Genomic DNA, 20635 nt, shown 5'->3' with positions numbered 1-20635 from the left:
CAATCAAACACACACACGATGTACAATATATATGGTTCGGCAAATTGTCTATATCTATAGAACTGCAGAAATCTGATTAACCAGAGGAGATTACAATCACTCAATCTCAACTCACTAGGGCTTTTTGCTCTCTCACACAATATGCACTCACTAGACAATTGTTCTCTTAAAATATGTTTAAAGTCGTGCAAGACATGTCTAATATGATATATTTATGGCAAACGGCATTGGAAACCCTAAAATGGCAAAATTAGCTTCTTCGCTCCAGCGGTGTGTTGAGCGAACTTCGCTCGAGCCAACTGTTTAGCCAACTTTCAGCAAACACCTTTTTTCAGCTCCAAAACCAATCTCCACATACACCCCAACAATCTCCCACTTGGAGACTGGGTCTCCACATGACAACCACTATTTCCAGTCAAGCCCTATCATCTCTGCAACTCATAGCTCTCGTCTTCAAGCCAGAAGACGCATTGAAGTCAAGTCTGATTTAAGTCTTCCACGTACATCGCCTTTAGTCAGCACATCCACAAGGCGACTCACAACTCCCACTGCACCAGGAGTATCTGGTCTTGAATCGATCTTGGCAACCTTAACCAACTTTCCTAGGCTTTCATGAGGAATGACAAAGCTGACTCCCTTTGGCTTCCTCAAATGTTTCATGCGATCAAGTGTGCCTTTTTGCACTCTTGTATTTCCCTGCACATATCTGAACCTTGATATTAAATACAAAGAGTTAGATCTCTTACCATGCGCTAAGACTAGGGCACCCTTAGTGATCTTCCAAGCTTCTCTAGAGAACGCTACTACAAAATCGCTGTCATCAAGTTGTCCTACAGAGATCAGGTTTTTCTTAAGATCTGGAACATGTCTGACTTGATGTGAAGTCTACAAGCCCCTGATTAGAAGTGTAATGTGCACATCACCCACTCCCACTACATCTAGTGCCTCTCCATCAAGAGCATACGTCTTCCCAAAATCACCAGCAACATAATTCTACATGATTTCTCGATGTGAGGTGCTATGGAACGAAAACTTTGAATCCAACACCCAATCATCAATCGGACTGTGCACTGCAAGAAGTAAGGCATCATGAATTTCATCTGCCACTACATTCACCGCATCATCATCAGAACTTTCTTGATTTCTGCAGTTTTTCTTGATGTGGCCCGACTTGCCACAATTCCAGCATGTGATCTGTTACCCAGATCTCATTTTGCTCTTCCCCCGCTCCTGGAGCTTGATCTATCATGTCCTCTGCCCCCTATTGTCAACATTTAGAGTAGATCCTGAACCCGTGACCTCATTTGAGTCTCTCCTACGTACCTCTTCAGAAAGCATCATGTCACGTATGTCGTAGTTCAGTTTTTTATTGCCGGCTGAACTACTCACAGTCATCCTCATGGCCTCCCAACTATTTGGTAACAATGCCAACAGAATCAATACTCTGATCTCATCATCAAACTCAATCTCTGCAAAAGATAGTTGATTTGTAATCGTATTGAATTCATTCAAGTGTTGGGCTACAGACATATCTTTCGACATCTTCAGATTGAACAATTTCTTCATCAAGTGCACCTTATTGTTCGTAGACGGCTTTTCATACATACCTGACAAAGTCGCCATGAGATCCATCGTGGTTCTCTTCTTACTGACATTGTGTGCCACTGTTCTGGGCAAGATCAGTCGAATAACCCCAGAACCTGTTGATCCAACAGGTTCCAATCAGCATCATTCATGCTCTCCGACTTCTTTCCCAGTCGTGTAAGATGTAGGCTCATTCCATAGAGATAGTCGTCAATCTGCATCTTCAAGTACCCAAAATCGGTACCGTTGAACTTCTCGATCCCGTGTGCTTTCATTTGATCTCCAGCCACCATTCTCCTTCAGATCTGACCTTGACTCTTGATACCAGTTGTTGTGAAATGTTATGCAAAACACAGACTCACCAACGATGGCATAAAACAAAAGCAACATAATCCAGCACACGACGCACAATATACATGGTTTGGCAAATTGCCTAAGTCCACAAAGTTGCAGAAATCTGATTAACCAGAGGAGATAACAATCACTCAATCTCAACTCATTCTTTAGGGCTTTTTGCTCTCACACAATATGCACTCACTAGACAATTGTTCTCTCTTAAAATATGCTTAAAGTTGTGCAAGACATGTCTAACATGATATATTTATAGGAAACGGCGCTGAAAACTCTAAATTGGCAAAATCAGCATTCTTCGCTCAAGCGTGCATCAAGCGAACGGCCAAATGAACATTGGCTCGAGCGGGGTGTCGAGTGGAGGTCAAGCGAACACTAGGGTTTGTGTCTCGCTCGAGCGGGATGTTGAGCGGGACTCAAGCGAACTCTCGGACTTGAATTTCGCTCGAGCGGTATGTCGAGCGAACTTCGTTCTAGCCAACTGTCGAGCCAACTTTTAGCAAACACATTTTTTCAACTACAAAACCAGTCTCCATGTACACCCCAACAGGGGGTTCCTAAGTTGAGGTTTTTTAATGAGGCCTTTCTTAGGAAGTGGTTATGGTGGTACCGTTAAGAAGGGGTATCATTATGGAGGGTTGTTATTGATTGCAAATGTGTGAGCGCCTGGGGTGGTTGGTGTTCTAATGAAGTGAGAGGCGTGTATGGTGTGGAGTTGTAGAAAAATATTAGGAATGGTTGGTTGAGTTTGTCAGTCTTATTAGATGTGGGATCGGTTAAGGTTCCAGGGTCAAATTTTGGCATGACACTAGATGTGCCGATAAAGCTCTCAAGATTGTGTTTCATGCCTTTTTTCGGATTTCATACGATCCGCAGGCTTTGGTGGCAAGTTTTTGGGACAACCTAGTGGTCTTTACTGTGGAATATTCTTTTTCTTAGAGCTGCCCAAGATTGGCATTATCCCTGAATTTTTCTGCTTGCTTCACACTATGAGTATTGGTAGTGTTGAGGTTGACAGGATGCTTTGGATTCATACTGGGAGCAAAAAGTTCAGTGTTCTATCCATTTACCAGATTTTGGCACGTCATAGTCATAATCTATTTCCTTGGAATTGCATTTGGAGGTATAAGGTTCCTTCCAAGGTTGCTTTCTTTGTTTGGATTGCTTCCCTTGAGAAACTTATGAGTCTCTGACCAATTGCAATCTTAGGAAGTGTGGCTCAATGTCACAGATTGGTGCCATATGTGTAAAAGATGTGGTGAATCTGTGGGTCATTTACTACTCCATTGTGAGGTGACAAGAGCATTATGGGCCAATATTTTCAGCAGGATTGGACTTGCATGGGTGATGCCTATAAGGGTGGTGGATCTTCTTGCTTGTTGGAGGTGCTTTCAAGGGACCCCCAACTTGCTGCTATGTGGAAAATGATCCATTTATGTCTCATCTAGTGCATTAGCTTAAAAGGAATGACTGGAGTTTTTTAGGTTGGGAACGCTCTTTGAATGATACTAGACATTTCTTTTTCCATACTTTATTCATTTGGGCTTCTGCTACTGTATTCAATGGGATTAGTTTTCGTGATTTTCTATCATCTATTTCTATTTCTACCTTCTAACTTGTAATTAGGTCTTCTCTTTTATATACTTCTTATGTACTTAGGCTACACCTATTTACTTGTTCGAATACTTTTTTACTTATAAAAAAAAAAATCAGGATTTTTTGCTCCTTTTTCCTTCTCTCTCTAGGTGTACATTTTGTATACTCCCGTACATTTTGATTATGCCTATCTATCCTTAATTGATCATTGATAAAACTCATTTTACTTATAAAAATGTTTTTCCAAGCCATGTTCCTTAATATAACTTTTGTTCTTCTCTTTGGAAAGTTGCACTTTTCACCCACAAACTACTAAATTTTGTTCACTTTGCACCTCAAACTAGAAAAAGCTTCAATTTGCACCCTAAATTATGAAAATGTAGGCCATTGAAATCTATAGCTTTAGCCCATAAGGATAAAGTTTTAACAATCTATAGCTTTAGCCCATAAGGATAAAGTTTTAACAACGAACAATCTAATCTTCTCCAATGAGTGCTCCTAATCTTCAAAAGTTCAATCATTTCATTCTTTCCATAGGCACCATATAATACAAATAGGAACCATCTTCCACATAGTTGTGATTTGTGGAATACTGCCCAAATTTGTCCAGCTGGTCATAAGCTCGACCACAGTAGCAAGCATAACACAGGCTAGCTCCAATCTTCTGAAGACATCATCCCATAACGCCCTGGCGACCTCACAATGTAGTAGTAGATGATCTACAATCTTGCCATTCTTCCTGCACATACAAAACGAATCCACAACAATCACATGATGTTTCTGTAAGTTGTCCATAGTCAAAATCTTGCCCTAAGAAGCCGTCCATACAAAAAATGCTGCCTTTAGAGGTACCTTTGTCTTCCAGATGCTCTTCCATGGGAATGGATCTGTGTTGTGCGTGGTCATGGTTTGGTAGAAAGAGCGGGCTGTGCATATTCCCTTCTTAGAGGGGCACCAATAGATCTTGTCTTCACCTCCCCCGACAAACGAGTGGAGTACACAAGGTCGCCAAAAAGTCATCCATTTCCTAGTCTTGTGCATCTCTAAGGAAAGTAATATTCCATTGGGGAAGGCCATTGGAGATGATAAATAAATCCGCAATCGATGCTTCTTTCCTTCTTTCTAAGCCATAAACTTGCGAAGAAACTTCCTTGAGTGCCCGATCGCCGCACCATACATCACGCCAAAATTTTACCTTCAATTTGTTTCCAACATTGAAGCGAGTATGTGCTGCATATTTATCCCACCCTCTTCTTATATCTTTCCATAGCCCACTCCATGAAGCCCACTCACCTCATTAGAACACCATCTTCCCGTTGATTCCCCATGCTTCAAAGCAATGACGGTTCGCCGCAAGGCCTCCCGTTCATGGTGATATCTCCATAACCATTTGCCAAACAAAGCTTTGTTGAAAGATTCCAAATTCCAAATTCCCAAACCTCATTCTTTGTAGTGTTAATATGGCTTTCAAGAGGGAGAGCATTTTGGAATGTTTTTGTTGGTGAGGAAAGTTTAATGACAATAGCATTATGATGAATGTTAGGTCAAATTTATACTTTATATGATAGAGGTTGACAGGGGAAAATAATTATATTTTTCGTACCTTTGTCTAACTCCAAATCCCTATTCTCATTGTACATAATCCTAGATTTTAAGTAGATATATCTAATTTTCTTTGAAGACGTGTGCTTTTAAGGCGAGACATTAGAAAGGTGCTAATTTTTTTAGGAGACATGGCCTTTTAAATTGACTTTGGAAAATTATGTAACTTTTTATGTTCAGATCTGAATATGGACATCTTCTTGCCACTGTGCTCCTTTTGGCTGTTCTATAGTGAAGTTATAATAATAATAGCTAGCTAGAAAAACACAAAGTACAAAAGAAGATAATTTTACACTTGGAGAGATCAGTTATGAATATAGATGTGCACCAAAAGTAATTTCATGTGATGATATTAACTCTCTTGGGGCCCATTATTCTTTTTGGTTAATGACCTTTATAAAAAACCAAGAAAAAAGAAAGAAAGGTAAAATGTAAAAAGAATGTGACTGGTTTTCAATATAAAATTGCAAGGTGAAATAGTCAGTTAGTTCGACTGAAAACTTTAACATCAAATTGGCTCTCTGTTTGTTTTAAAACAATAGGTTACATCTGTTTCGAAGTATCTCTTCGTTGAACTTTTCTTTAAGCATATTCTATTGGTTGTCTTGAAACTCTTTGCATTATAAAAGTTTGGATATCCCTATATATATATATATATATATATATATATATGAAAGTTTGGATATCCCTTTTGTATGACCAACTTGCGTAGGTATATAAGGAAATACACATAAATAAAGGTTTTAGATCTGAATTCCTGTGGTGTCTTATAAGAAAAACATTTGATGGGTTGACTATTCTCTGAAAGTCTAATTTACTTGAATGTGCTGATGTTCTCTTTTATTTTTGCTTGCAGAGATTTGTCATACAATAATTTAGTTGGGAGCTTTCCTTCTTGGGCCAATGAAGAAAATTTACAACTGTATGTTTACTGTTACTTATTCCTTTGTTTTCCAGTTGTGGTACTTAATGCTTCTATGTGCCTTTTTTTCAATAGTATGATATTCTAGTTCTGGAATAACTTATTTCTTCTTAATAACGATTCCAAAAAGTTGTATTTTCTACATGGTCTTTTATTCTGCATCCATTTAAATGGTTGTGTAACTAACTTTTGTTTTTCATGGGATGTAATATGCAGTAACTTAGTTGCCAACAACTTCACAATTACAAGTTCAAACAACAGGTGATTCTCTGTTGTCTTCCATGGTAAATAGTTACTTTGCACTTCAACTACCATGTTGTTGTCTTATTCTGCACTTGCTGTGGATGTCTTTCTATTTATGGCTATTCACACTGTAAGCAGTATTATTGAGGTTCTCAATATACTTATTTGTTCTGATAGATATTTTCTTGCGGTTTTGTGAAAACATTATTATAAGTCATTCTATTCTATGAGCAATATACTGCATTAGTAAGTATAAATAAATAATATTTTCTGCTGTCTAGCAAAAAAAACTTGTAGATGATATACAGAGAAAGTAAATTTTCACTTTTGAATTACCAAGGGTTTTGCAATTTTACTCCAAATTACCGAACAGGGCACATTGCAGTCTCTAGCTATCATGAACTGGCACAGAGTGCCCCCCTTTCAATACTGACTGTTAAGATAGATGAAAAATAGGTTACATGGAGCAAATCATTACTGTTGGAATTTAACAAACGATGCTACTTACATGGAGCAAATCAAGGATTGACATAAATCTAGGACATAACATTCTGTAGCATTGTTGTTTCTGAATATGAAAAGAACTGATTGGGTGTATAAAACAACTAAGATTTGGGAAAAAAAGAATTCTAGCTCTTATCCTTTTTTCTATATGGAAGTGTGATGCCCTATTATGGAGTTAACTTCATAGTCATCAAAGATAGATAGAGAGAGAGAAAGGAATCTATTTGATACTTAAAATCATCTAAGATTCGTTACTTTTGTGCTGTGGATACCCTATATAATAGCCAAACCAATTGTCATCATTGGAGCACATACAGAAGGAGAATGCTTGTTTTTTTCACCATTGCACTTTTTCTCATTATAGCAGTGATTACTTAATCCCAGTAGAAATATATGGATTATTGTTAAAATGATGCTTAACCTTGTCTTATGTCTGATTCTTTTCTGCTTTCAGCGGTTTGCCTTCAGGTTTGAACTGTCTTCAGCGAAACTTCCCATGCAATCGAGGTCGTGGAATCTGTAAGTACAATTTATTTCCATTTAGTTCCCAAGATTCAGATTGGAATGGATGATTTCGCATTGAGTTCGATGAAGGAGAACAATGTTAAGAACCCAAGAATCTTCTGCTGCTTCTTCAACCAAGATCGTGAAAAATACAAGAAAGAACAAGAAAGAAAGTATCTAAAGAGAATGAGAATCAAGGAAATGAACTTCTGGTTTTCGAGGAACCAGCGCCTCCAAGAAATGCAGATTGCATTTATGAAAATCCTTCTGTGTTTATTTCCTCTCATGACAATTCCTTTATACAATTCAATCTACAGTTAATTCTGTTACAGTAAGGACACTAAAGTAAATTCCCCCACTTAATGAATCACGTGCTTCCCACATGCTCCCTCGTGCCCCAATACTTCACTTCACTGCGCTTCTCCTCTTGCCTTGCATACCTCTACTGCATACTTCCCATCCAATGCTCCCTTTCCTTAACACCCATGACAAACAATCTGCTCAAGGATTTTAAATTTTCTAAAGAAAAAATACTAGTAATATTATCAACTGAACAAAAATTACTTACTTTTCAGCTTTCTAATCCCCAAACCTCGCAAGTATAAAGGAGAAATGGCTTTGGCGGTATCATCGAGAAGGGGATGCTCTTTGGAGGATTGTTATTGATGCCAAATATGGGAGTATTTGGGGAGCTTGGTGCTCAAACGAAGTTAGAGGGGCATATGGAGTGGGGTTATGGAAATTCATTCGTAGTGGATGGGGGAGTTCTCCAAAAATTTCAACTTGGTAATAAGAAATTTTTGGTTAGATCTTTATACAAGGTATTGGTGTCACAGCCTCCTACTGATTTTTCCCCTCGAAAAAATATTTGGAGACGCAAAGTGCCTCTAAAGGTCCAATTCTTCGGGTGGTTGGCTTCTCATGGGAAAATCCTTACTATTGACGAGCTGAGAAAGCGCGGTATCGTAGTAATGGATTTGTGCTTTATGTGCAAAAGGTGTGGAGAATCGGCAGACCATCTTCTTCTTCTTTGTGATGTGTCAAGGGCTTTGTGGGATGAGGTCTTTGCCAAGCTTGGCATTGCTTGGGTGATGCCTAAGAGTGTGGTAAATCTTTTGGCCTGTTGGAGAGGGATTCAAGGAAATCATCAAATAGCAGCTGTTTGGAAGATGGTTCCTCCTTTGCCTTATGTGGTGTATTTGGAATGAGAGCATTGGTTGCTGTTTTGATAATAGAGAATGCTCAGTGGATGGGATTAGGGCTTTCTTTTTTCATTCTTTGTTGCTTTGGGCTTCTGTTCTTGTAATGGATGGGTTTAGTCCCAATGACTTTCATGCTGTTTTTCAGCTTCAGTTTGTAATTAGGTGTTTTCTTTTGTATACTTCCTGTGTACTTGGGCTACGCCTAATTACGTGGTTTCAATAAATTTCTTACTTATCAAAAACAAAATACTTACTTTTTATCTCGGCAAATATGACCGAGTAGCATTGCAAATGATACACATTTACATCCATGAAAAGTGATGGATAATCAGTATAGATGGTAATGCAAGGTCACAAAGCCTGTGGTGAGATGCTTCTAAATTTCTAACGCTGCTATTCATTCCCCTTTTTGCGTTTATTGATTTTTTTTTTCTGTTTAAGACTTAGGAAAAACACAAAGTAGAAAACAGACCTCATGCTTTTCTTCCCATGGAAATGAGTTTATGTCCCAGTTGAGTGCTTGACTGAAGAACCTTGACCCCATGGAGCAAGGCGGAGGAACCCTCTGGCAATATTGCAAATGATGATACATATTCTGGTATGGGTCCCTCTTTTTCTGACCCAACTTTTTTCAATAAAGAGCTTTAGAGGTGGGGAAACTGTGTCAAGGTGTGGTCCATAAATGTGTAGATGTCAGTTCATGAAGATCCTCAATTCAAGTCTAGTGCCCTTGGGTGACTCTCAATGCTCAGAATGAACCATATTTGACAATGGAGAAACATGATTCCCCTTGACAGAATTCTTCCCTCCCCTTGCTGAGTTTCTTGGGTGGCTCTTGCTGCTTAGTTAATGGAGAATAGCACCAAATTGGATAAAGGTAAGGAGGTGATACCTTGTGAAGAGGCTGAGATTGGTGGTATTGGCTTGAATAGGTGAGGTGACTTCTTGTCCAGTTTGAAATTGAAAGGGTTTCTAGAGGAAATCCTGTCCCCTTGAGTTCTTGCCCTCCAATGATAATGGGGCTTGTCCTGGTACAACACCATCAGATTAGGCATTACAAGTGAAGGAAATTCAACATTGTGTGTGGTTATCATGGAGGACTTTTAAGTGCAGTTTATGGTTTCATTCCTTGAAACACCCTGGTCACAAATTTGAAAAGTTATAGAAGTAGTCAGGATGAAAAGTCTCACTATGGCTACTTACTAGGTGAAATTGGGGTTTTAAAGTGATTTTAGTGAAGTTTCTCATTGTTAGTCTTTTTGGGGTTATGAGATAGATGTGATTAGTGCTATCCTTGGGTCATTTATGGTATCAGATCCAGGTTATACGGCTAACCATGTGATACTGGAGGACCATATAATATGGTCTTGATGGGAGTAGTGATCCTAGAGAAGCATTAAATGGACTAGTCTTTTTGGGGCTATAGTGTAGATATGGCTAATGCTTTCTTTGCATTGCTACTACATATAGTATCAAAGCAACCAAGTAAGGCCAGCCATGTGATACTTGAGCACCATATGATATGGCCCTAATAAGGACACTGGGAATTTAAGAGGGGCAGTTTGTAACACCCCACTCCTATTGTTGGAAAAATGAAGAACTCACTTAGAGTGGCCAAGTTATTATAAAGGTAGTCATGAGGGCTAAGTCACATGTTGACTACTACTAATTCGGATTTAAATGTGATTCTAGAGAAGCATCAAATTGACTAGTTTTTTTGGTCATAGCAGATATGGCTGTTACTCCTCGGGTCAATATTGTTTGACTAGCATATTAGGGTGTAAGGTATTTTAATATGAAATATCTGGGCCTCCTTTGGGGAGCCTCTTTCAAAGCCTAGTCTATTTGGGATGGCGAGATTAAGAAATTGAGCACTAATTGGTTGGTTGAAAGATGATGTATTTTTCTAAAGGTGGTAGGATCATCTTGATTGATAGTACCCTCTCTAATATGCCGAAATATTCCTGTCGCTGTTTCCATCTAGCATGACTAATTGAATGAAGGAACTACAACAATACTTTTTATGGAGCGCATCAGGTGAAGAGTTCAAATATCGCATAGTGAACTAGGCCTAAGTGTGAACTTTGGTTTCAGGGGAGATTGGGGAGTTTGAAATGTTTTTCTTTTTCTTGAATTGTGTCCTTCTAGAGAAGTGACTTGACATGAGCAAAATGAAAGGAAGGCCTTGTGGAAATTATTTGTAGTGGAGATTAAGGGGAGGTTTGGGTAGTGAGTTGATGAGATGAGTTGAGATGAAAGTTGAAAGTTAAATAAAATATTGTTAGAATATTATTTTTTAATATTATTATTGTTTTAGGATTTGAAAAAGTTGAATTGTTTATTATATTTTGTGTGGAAATTTGAAAAAGTTGTAATGATTAGATGAGATGGGTTGAGATGAGTTGGGGAGACTTTTGTATCCAAACCGGGCCTTAGGAGATGCTTGAGGAATGAGATGAGATGAGAATTTTGTGAATAGTAATAAGATAGTTTGAGTTAAGTATTTATTTTGTTTTGGGAAAGGAGGGAATAAAAAATATTTTGAAATTAAAATATTGTTAGAATATAATTTTTTAATATAATTTTTGTTTTGAAATTTGAAGAAGTTGAATTTTTTTTGTTTGAAAATTTGAAAAATTTGTAATGATTAGTTTAAGTTGTAATGATTATTTTGAAAGTATTTGTGTTTGAATGATGTTGGGGAAGGAAATGAGATAGGATGATATATGTTTCCAAATATCCCCTAACTGATTTTGTTCAAGGTGGGTTGCATTCTAATGAGGTACATGGGCTACATGATGTGGGGATATGGAGAAATATCAAGAGAAAATATGGGATGTTTTTCCATTCATACTAGAATTGACATGGGTGATGGCTCTAGGACTAGTTCTAGCATGACTTATAGTGTAGTTATTGGGCTCTCAAGGAAGTTTCCTGGAGGTGTATAGTTGTGTGCATGCACTGGAGGCTTTACTCTCTAATCTACTGAAATTCTCAAATGTCTCTCCTTAGTAGAATGAAAGTTTTTTAAGAGTGGCTTGTGATTGGGAGGTTAATACCTTCACAGAGTTCTCTTGTGCTATGCTAGATTATGATACAAGGACTCAGTAAATACATCTGCAAGTTGCTTCACATACTTCACCAAAGGTGTAGAAATATCACCACACAATATCTTATCTAGGGTGAAATGGCAGTCTCTATATGCTTAGTCATTTCATGAAACACTGGATTAGAGGCAATATGTATTGCAACTTGATTATTGCCACAAAACAATTGATGAGGAGGAGACGGGAAGCCAATCTCTTGAAGAAAGTGTTGTAACCATGTCAATTGTGGCGCCCCTGGGCCTTGGTTGTGGTTTGGCAAGGAACCGCGGTTCTTGGGTTGCACGCCACACGTTTGCATTCCCTTACACACGTAGGAGTCTTGTGTGCTCATACGCTAAGCACACATGTATACAAATGTCGCAGTGGAAAAGAGTAGGGTATTAGTCAGAAACTAGAAACAATAGTACTAGAGGTTTATGCATAACTCACCCATCAATAACATTTTCCATAAGTCACAATCACATCAAATTACAGACCAAGATTTGTTCATCACCTAGCACAAATAATATTGAACCCATGTTTGTCACCCAATACAAGTAAACATCCTAAATTACATTATAAATTTAATGGGGACAGGCCCCCATTGCTATTCCTCGGGCTGTGCTGGTCCTTCTTCCTTGAACTAACCCTCCTAAGCTACATTTGCATCAAAATCTACGATTCCAAGGGACAAAACCGTAATGGGACTGACATGGTGAGACTTTGGCAAGTTAAAACCAAAGACAACACAATTAATATAAGAAATGGCGATGAAAATGAATGTAGAAGCTTCAAGTAAATGAAATGGGAAATCACATTTACCATAAGCATACCGAGGTACCAACCTCCTAGCAAAACAAAGTAATCATGATTCATTGTAACTATCTCTGAGCACCTAGTGTCCAAATCTTTACACAATAAACTTCACTGAGTACCCAGTTTCTAAATCATCTCATAACATATCATTTCCCGAACTCCAAAATTAACACATAAAATCACTACACCAACCATATTCATTTATTAACATATGCACTATTGCTCCCTATAAACTGGCCACACACACACCTGTCTCCCTTTGCCACATTGTCGGTAATGACTAGACGTATGACTTCGTAACAAGCAACACCCAGTTCAACGTCTGGCGCATTTGTTGCCTAGTGTCATCTAGCCTCTGCCATAAGAGGTAACAACGTCGACCCGAGAGCGTTACCATCTCACTTGATTCTGTTTTCACCCAACGACAATCCAAGGGATGTTACTCAATTCTTAGGCGCTCTCGAGTAACCAAAGAAGCTCCATTGAGATAATGCCCCATCCCGGCTTAGAGTTTGTGATCCACTCACACACCTAGAACTTCTTTTAAAACTGAATATTAAGTACTTTGAAAGAGTAACATCAAAGTAATCAGTAAATCGTAATAAGAAAACATGCACGTAGAAAAATCATGAGAGAAATAGACTGAAATGTAGGAGATAAGCATCCTGAACATATCCCACATAGACATCACCCCACATTACTAGCATTGCACTGAAGATGCTAGCCTCCTTGTTCGATGAAGACTTTGAGCTTAGCCTTCTCCTTCTTGAAGTTTAGAATCTCAGAGAGAGAGAGAGAGAGAAAGAGTATCTGAACACTTGGAGATCTCGAACGTGAGATGAAGACTGATGGAAAAATATCTTTTATATGGACAGTTATGTCTATCAAATGTCTATCAACTCTGGTCTCTAATTGGCTGAGGGAAGCCATGAATCTTGATCGTGTAAGTGTACGCTGCATTGAAGAGTGGCAGAAGCTGAGTTGATTGAGTGGACAAGTCTTGCATGTCCCTGCAGTCCGCCTCGAAAATAAAAGCTTAGCCTGCCACCTATGAAATTTGCCCATGTGGTGTTAAACTTGATTGTGTGGTCAGTCACATGATATTCGAATTTGTACTCCTTTTCTCCCACGCATGCTCTAGTAGAATGTCGTCGTTGGAGTACAGGCCTCGATAAGTCACTTGTTACTCTCTGAGCACTCCAGCTCTCGTACCGCATCCTTTGATACTCTACCCGGAAATACTTTCGCATTTAAACATTGCTCACCCATATCATTGCCTACCTGTAGCTCACCTAACGTATCGCTTGTACGTCCCTTACTCGCCCAATGTAGGACACGTATTTTCTTGGTTGCCTTGTTCGTTGCTCTCCCGAGGTGACACTTGACTTGCTCACTTGAACTCCACAACCTGTGCCTGCTCGCCTAGTGTTTCGAATCGCTTAGTTCTCATTCTCGTTCACCCTCCTTACATTTCTCCCGGTCATGTTTGCCCGCTTGTGGGGATTTCCTACCTTTGAATAGGTGAGGTCCTCACATGAACTCACTAATGGAATAAGCCATTACCTTGTATTTAGCTTCTACACGCGAACAAGCTACAACTATTTGTTCTTACTCTTCCATGTAATCAAACTACCTCCCAAAAAGGTACAGTCTCAAGTAGTAGATCTTCTATATGAAGTAGACCCTACCGAATTAGCATCTGAAAAATCTTGCACTCAGAAACGTCTGTTTGCCTGTGTAGCAATCCAAGACCAGGGGGCTCACTTAAGATAGAGAAGAATATGTGTTACAACATCGCATTGTGGAATCCATGAGCTTCCAAGAATTGACTCTTTGTATAAGAAATGTTAGTTTTGGTGATGGTAAGATAATTTAACTTCCAAAAAGTTGACTATACCTACTTGGATCTTCAAACAACTCTTCCTCATCCATAAAAAGTTTACAATTCAGATCGATAATATCAATAGGTTGAGCACCCATTAAACCAGTTTCTTTCATTAAGCCAAGTATAAGCTTCCTCATCATTGTATTAAATATACCCTGATGGGTATACTTAGAGTACAATGATGCCCTCTAACATGTATCATACTATTTTCATGTATGTAATACAATTCACCTTATTTTTCATTTTAAATTACAGATCCCCACTCAAATAGGTGAACCTCAAACCTGCGTCTTGAAAGGAGTAGACGTACCATTAATTCTTAAATGTTTTGGCTCTGCCAACTAACTAAAGCATTTTAGGTTCACCACTTTAATGGTATAAGCTCACTTCTTTTGCTACTGAGGTCCTCCATTTAAACTCATAAATTCAATTTATATGGCGGAGGCAATTGTTTACTGGTGCAATGGTTTTCTCATTATGAATATAAATGTGCAGCAAAATCCTGTATACTTGGGCTATGCCTTCTTTTCTTATGAATAAAACTTCTTGATTACCTATAAAAAAACATGTGCAGCAAAAGATTTTTCATTTTATCAATCTACAAAATTGTCAGCTGCATGAGTTCCCTTATTGCACAGATCTATGGTTCATCCATTAACTTTAGGCTGAGTTTTTAAATATTGAAGCTGTATGAGAATATTTTAAGTTTTCAGTTGATAAGTGATGGAACTATTATTAGTGCTATGAACAAAATTCAATCCTATCAGTCAAATGGCCTACTAAATTCCATGCATAAAATTCTAGATCTGGAAAGTGGGCTCCTGGATTTGAATAGGATTTAAAATCAAGTTCAATAATGTCCTGACAAATTTTCTTACATGTATTCAAGCAAATCCGGATAAAGATGATGCCAATTCTGTACGTGAGAAGAGCTTTCTGAACTTACTTTGACAAGCTGTTTTACATTGCCATGCAGATTATAATTTTTCTATCAATTGTGGTGGTCCACAGATCAGTTCTTCTGACATTGCATATGAATGGGATAATGAGACCCTTGGCCCTGCTACATATTATGTTACTGAGAATTTGAGGTGGGCAGTTAGCAATGTTGGATATTTTGCTGAGAGCAACAATCCTCAATATAAAAGTTCTACATCTTCTCAAATTACAAATACTTCAGACGTAAGGCTCTTCCAGACGGCACGAATCTCTGCTTCTTCCTTAAGATATTATGGGTTGGGGCTAGAGAATGGCAATTACACTGTGAGCCTCCGGTTTGCAGAAACAGCTTTCCAAGGTTCTTTTAGGTGGAATACTCTTGGGACACGCCTGTTTGATATTTATATCCAGGTCTGTATTATATCGTTGAATTATTTTGAAACTGTTTTGACTGTCTCTTGTACTGAGGTTTTTGGGCAACACACTCCTTGTTACCCTAGTAGTTGATTATGATTTGTTTACTTTTATAATTATCTTTCTCAAGTATTATTCCTTGTCTGTAACAAATGTAAGTTTTACAAATGAAATAAAATTTAATTAAACAAAAAGACCTGTAAAATGCTCTTACTTTCCCAACCCAATCATAATTAGTGAGAGTTCAACACAATAAATCCCCTAAAGTTCTTAAAGTTTATTATATATATTATTTGAACTACTATCATCATCATCATCAGACAAAATTCTGAATTTCTTTATTTTCCAGGGGAATCTTGTTTTGAAGGATTTTAACATACAAAGAGAGGCAAATGGGGTCACATTTCGAGCTGTCCGAAAGGGGTTTAAGGCTCAAGTATTGGACAACTATCTTGAAATTCATCTATTTTGGGCTGGGAAAGGGACTTGCTGCATACCTAGCGTAGGTACTTATGGGCCTTCTATTTCTGCCATCAGTGTTACCCCAGGTAAAAGATTGGGAATTGCTATCATATATTTAGGAGTTTAATGACTAGTTTTGTGATTCTACTATATTTAATTTTGTAAGGGGGACTGGGTTTCCAATTCGTTTTATGAAATGATGCAACATCAAAGAGACCTAGAATGGCGGATGTTACTGCATCTTCCCATGTATATAAACACTTGTAGCACAAGACTGGGCCATTTGAAGTTCTGGTGGCATAAACGACTAGTATGATAGCATTAGAGACCATTCGGAATAAAAGGTGGCTATACATATTACAGTTGTGGAATCAGAATCTCCTCCTTTTCATGCATTTTACCACATAACGTATTAGGTCAATTTTCTGAACAATATTGCATTCATGTGACATGCATTTAGGTATTCTTGCAATTCTCTTCTTCTCACTGGTTCGACCAATTTTTTTTCCTTCTTACTTCTTTTTTAATAAACAAATACAATAACTTAGACAACTGCACAGAACTGAATAACCTCAACCTCCACCCTCTAAGGAGAAGGTGATGCCATTCAATCCAAGGGTTATTGGCATTTTGAGAGGCGCATGCACCCCTTCTCTCTATCCTTCTGGACGTTCATGGCTTTTTAAAGCTTTGGCTTTTGCTTTTTTGTTGTTGAGTTACATCACTCTTGTATGCTCTTGCCCACGACATCCTTTTAGTATCATGTCATGAAAGAAACCCTGCCTATTCAGCTGGAGTCAGTAGGGAAGGGTTGGTTCTAGAAGATCTGAAAAGGTGATTGACCTTCTGGAAGACTATAATAATTTTTTTTCCTTTCCCTATGATGGTATGCCTGGAGCCTTAGTGGCATAAAAAAATATCAAAGAGAAATGAGAGAAGCCGCTAAAGACAGGATTTATTAAAGCCACAGAATACCCCAAATAGTGTACAAGAAACTTAAAAAAAAAACAGACCTTGAACACATGCAATTTGATTTCATATTGCTAGGGAAAATAAAAACATGAAATGAAAATAGGAAAACAGAAGAGAAAATAGTCACAATCTCTTAGTGCTTTCTGGAAACAGCCTTCAGTAGAAACTATAAAACGGAAGAAGCTTTTCCTTTATTTTTGGTCAATACAACGATGAGGAGCAATTTACACCATAAATGCTTCTGCCTTTTTGAGAGCCACAGCATTTTGAACATTTAGCTTGAGAGGTCTATTAGCAAGTTAGAAAGGTCGGTTTGAAAGTGAACAGAACAGAACATCATGAAAATGATTTCAATATTCTTTATGTGGTGCATTTGGCATGAAATAAATTATCAGAGTTCTAAAGACAACACAAGGGAAAGGGAGAATCTCAAAGCGTTATTCCGTAACACACCATACTTGTGTATGGCTGAACATTTTTGTTTCTCTAGCTTTAATCTTCATGACTTTCTTGTTCCTATAATTTTCTCTAGTTAGGTACATCTGATGTATACTCACATTATACTTAAATGGTGTCTTTTTTGACCATTAATAAAAATTAAATAACTTATGAAAAAAGAAAAACATTTTGAACACTACCCGTGGTTATGACATGCTGGTTTCTTAGCCATCTATTTCCAAAAGGTCTTTTGTGGTGTGACGTGTTGCGGAGAACTGAATATCCAGTTTTCGGCAAAGTTTAGAAGAGCTAATCACTCATCCGCTTGTTTTCTTTCACCTTCTGCTTCACTGATTCAATTTGATTTAATTTTTATTGAACTTTTATACAGATTTCCGACCTACTGTCGGTAACACACCTCCAACCAGGAAGAATGATAGGACCGGTCTCATTGTGGGCATCACCGTTGGTGGACTCATAAGCGTTCTTGCAGTTTTTGCAGTTTTGTGCATTCTTCAAAAAAGAAAAAGACGTCATGCCAACAAAAATGAAGGTAATGCAGAAAGTCTTTTGCAACTATAGTTGTCTGTCTTCTCAATTGTGGCGGGGTCTAAAGATTGAAAACTTTCTTTGCTATGTAAATCAGATCTCTTTAATGATGGGGGTAGCTTTTGGTGCCATGCAGGTTGTGTTCAACCCAAAATGGATGCACTAGTTATTTTAGTTTTATGGTTTGACTCACTCTTTTGGAATGCCACATCATACCACTATATAGTGCCAGGAAATAAGAGATCCATAAACTTTAATATCTCAGGCCATAACTTAAAATTTTATTGAACCATAGTATGGAATGCAACAAAATAAAATGAACACTACTAGGTCGTGGTCTCAACTACTAGTTCTAGCATGTCAACTCGTCCTCGTCATCATAATAGAGAAGTGAAGTTGAGTTGTGGAGTTCAGAAAAGGTGTAGAAGAGGACAAAAATACAGGGAAATGTGAAAAAGGAGTCTGTTACTATTGACTGCCTGCATACATGTTTTATACTAGAGTAACTATAACATAATTACAAAAATTCCCTCAAGTTCTAAGAGTAACAAGTTCCTATATAAAATATGCAACTCTAACACTCATTCATCATCATGCTTTGTGTCATTCCTTCTCATAAAATGAACTTTTTCATAACACTAATAACATGAAAATAATAATAATTTTCATACGAAAAGTATTCACAGAGCTTTCAAAACATAAACATGTTCATCACCTTTGTCGTAGTTAGAAATTTGAGCGAGAAGTAATTGAAAGTCAGAAATGATGGACAGCTCAAAATTTTGTCCTACACTCATACTATGGCATTACATATGACAGCTTGCATTTGACATTTACACCCTCAAGGAATATACTTAATACATTTATACCCTTTTACACTCCCATCAATCAAGTTGGAGCATCCATGTCCTATAAACTTAGATCCCCAATAAATTTCAATCACTATGACACAAGGAAATAGTAAATACATTTGTAAGTTGTTCCACAAACTTCATAAAACATGTTGAAATATCACCACTATCTTATCTCGAATGATGTGAGAATCAACCTCTTTACGCTTAGTCCTTTTATGAAACACAGTATTAGAGAAAGTATATTATGCAGCTTGATTATCACGATATAACTGGAGAGCAGTGGAGTGTCAAAACACTAAGAAACCAAGAGAAACCGACAACTTTTTGTTTGGAAAAACTGCACTTTCAATTCAGTGTATCCTTCTCAACATGAACTCCAAAATATGCAAGGAAAGTAGATAATATGCTATACACGGGAAACTCTAACTGATTCCTAATTTTCAGCCTATATATATGGTAATATATCTGTACAACTAATATTAACACAGAGAGAGAGAGAGAGAGAAGTCCTAAATTGTATAAACTCCTAATTGTATACGTTAACATCTCCCCTCAAATTGATGTTGGTAAGTCAACCAACAACAATTTGCCAACAAGAAATTGATGTCGTTGTCAAGTCATTGCTTTGGTGAAGACATTGGCCACTTGGAGATCCGAAGAAATGTAAGGAAGAGATTTCACCCGACTCTCCAAGGTATCTCGGATAGAATGACAATCAACCTCAATGTGCTTGGTGCGTTCATGGAAAACGGGATTGGTGGCAATCTGAATAGCACTAGTGTTATCAGCATGAAGAGGGGTAGAAGTAGTCTAAGGAAACCCAAGCTCCTCAAGAAGACCGTGTAGCCATACAATTTCAGAACAAGCAGTAGACATGGCACGATACTTGGCCTCAGTAGAGGATTTAGAAACACGATCTTGTTTCTTACATCTCCAAGAAATTAAGGCATCTCCTAAAAACATACACCAACCCGTAGTAGATCGACACATATCCGGACACCCAACCCAATCAGCATCACTATAGGCAATAAGCTAAAGAGATGAGCCTGTAGGAAAGAATAATCCACGAGTAGACAACCTCGAAGATAGAGGATGATGAGTCGAACTGCAGCAAGATGGAGATGCCGAGGAGAAGACATAAACTGACTGACCTGATGAACGGCATAGGAGATATCGGGGTGAGTAGTGGTCAAGTAGATAAGATTCCCAACCAAGCCCCGATAGAGAGTAGGATCATCCAAAAGGTTCCCTTCATCTTTCTGTATTTGACATTTACTTCCATAGGAGTATCAACAAAAGAAGTGACCTCCAAACCAGCCAAGGTAATAAGATCTTGAATATATTTATGTTGGTTTAAAAAAATATCATTGGCCCGATGATGTGCTTCCAGTCCTAAGAAGTATGTGAGCTGGCCAAGATCTTTCATATGGAAAGTTGCATGCAACAGCTGCTGAAGCATAGTAATCAAACCACGATCAGTGCCAGTAATGATAATATCATCCACATAAACCATGAGATGGACTATACCCAATGCAGACTTGTGGAAGAAGAGAGAAGAATCATATTGACTTTGTGTAAAATTAAAGGTAAGAAGTGTACTGTGAAACTTCTCAAACCAAGCCCGAGGAGCCTGCTTGAGCCCATACAGAGAATGTCTTAGCTTACAGACATCATGAGGAGAAGAAATAGTCATACCAGAGGGAAGTTTCATG

At 38.0% G+C, this 20635-nt stretch overlaps 1 protein-coding gene across 6 annotated transcripts in view; it reads left to right on the top strand.

Moving 5' to 3' along the window:
* LOC121234719 (probable LRR receptor-like serine/threonine-protein kinase At1g56140) overlaps positions 1-20635 on the top strand; it is a 65508-nt gene that overhangs the window by 31514 nt on the left and 13359 nt on the right. For 5 of the 6 annotated variants that reach the window (XM_041130786.1, XM_041130787.1, XM_041130784.1 and 2 more), the window contains 6 exons: positions 5990-6055; positions 6272-6316; positions 7257-7321; positions 15272-15645; positions 15998-16196; positions 17912-18073. In XM_041130786.1, the coding sequence (XP_040986720.1) occupies positions 5990-6055; positions 6272-6316; positions 7257-7321; positions 15272-15645; positions 15998-16196; positions 17912-18073 (911 nt within the window). The remainder of the gene's footprint in view (positions 1-5989; positions 6056-6271; positions 6317-7256; positions 7322-15271; positions 15646-15997; positions 16197-17911; positions 18074-20635) is intronic. The other variant, XM_041130785.1, reaches the window with a different exon arrangement.

The sequence above is a fragment of the Juglans microcarpa x Juglans regia genome, chromosome 6D (genome assembly GCF_004785595.1).
Source record: "Juglans microcarpa x Juglans regia isolate MS1-56 chromosome 6D, Jm3101_v1.0, whole genome shotgun sequence".
NCBI classification, from domain to species: domain Eukaryota; kingdom Viridiplantae; phylum Streptophyta; class Magnoliopsida; order Fagales; family Juglandaceae; genus Juglans; species Juglans microcarpa x Juglans regia.
This window is presented reverse-complemented; position numbering and strand designations above follow the sequence as displayed.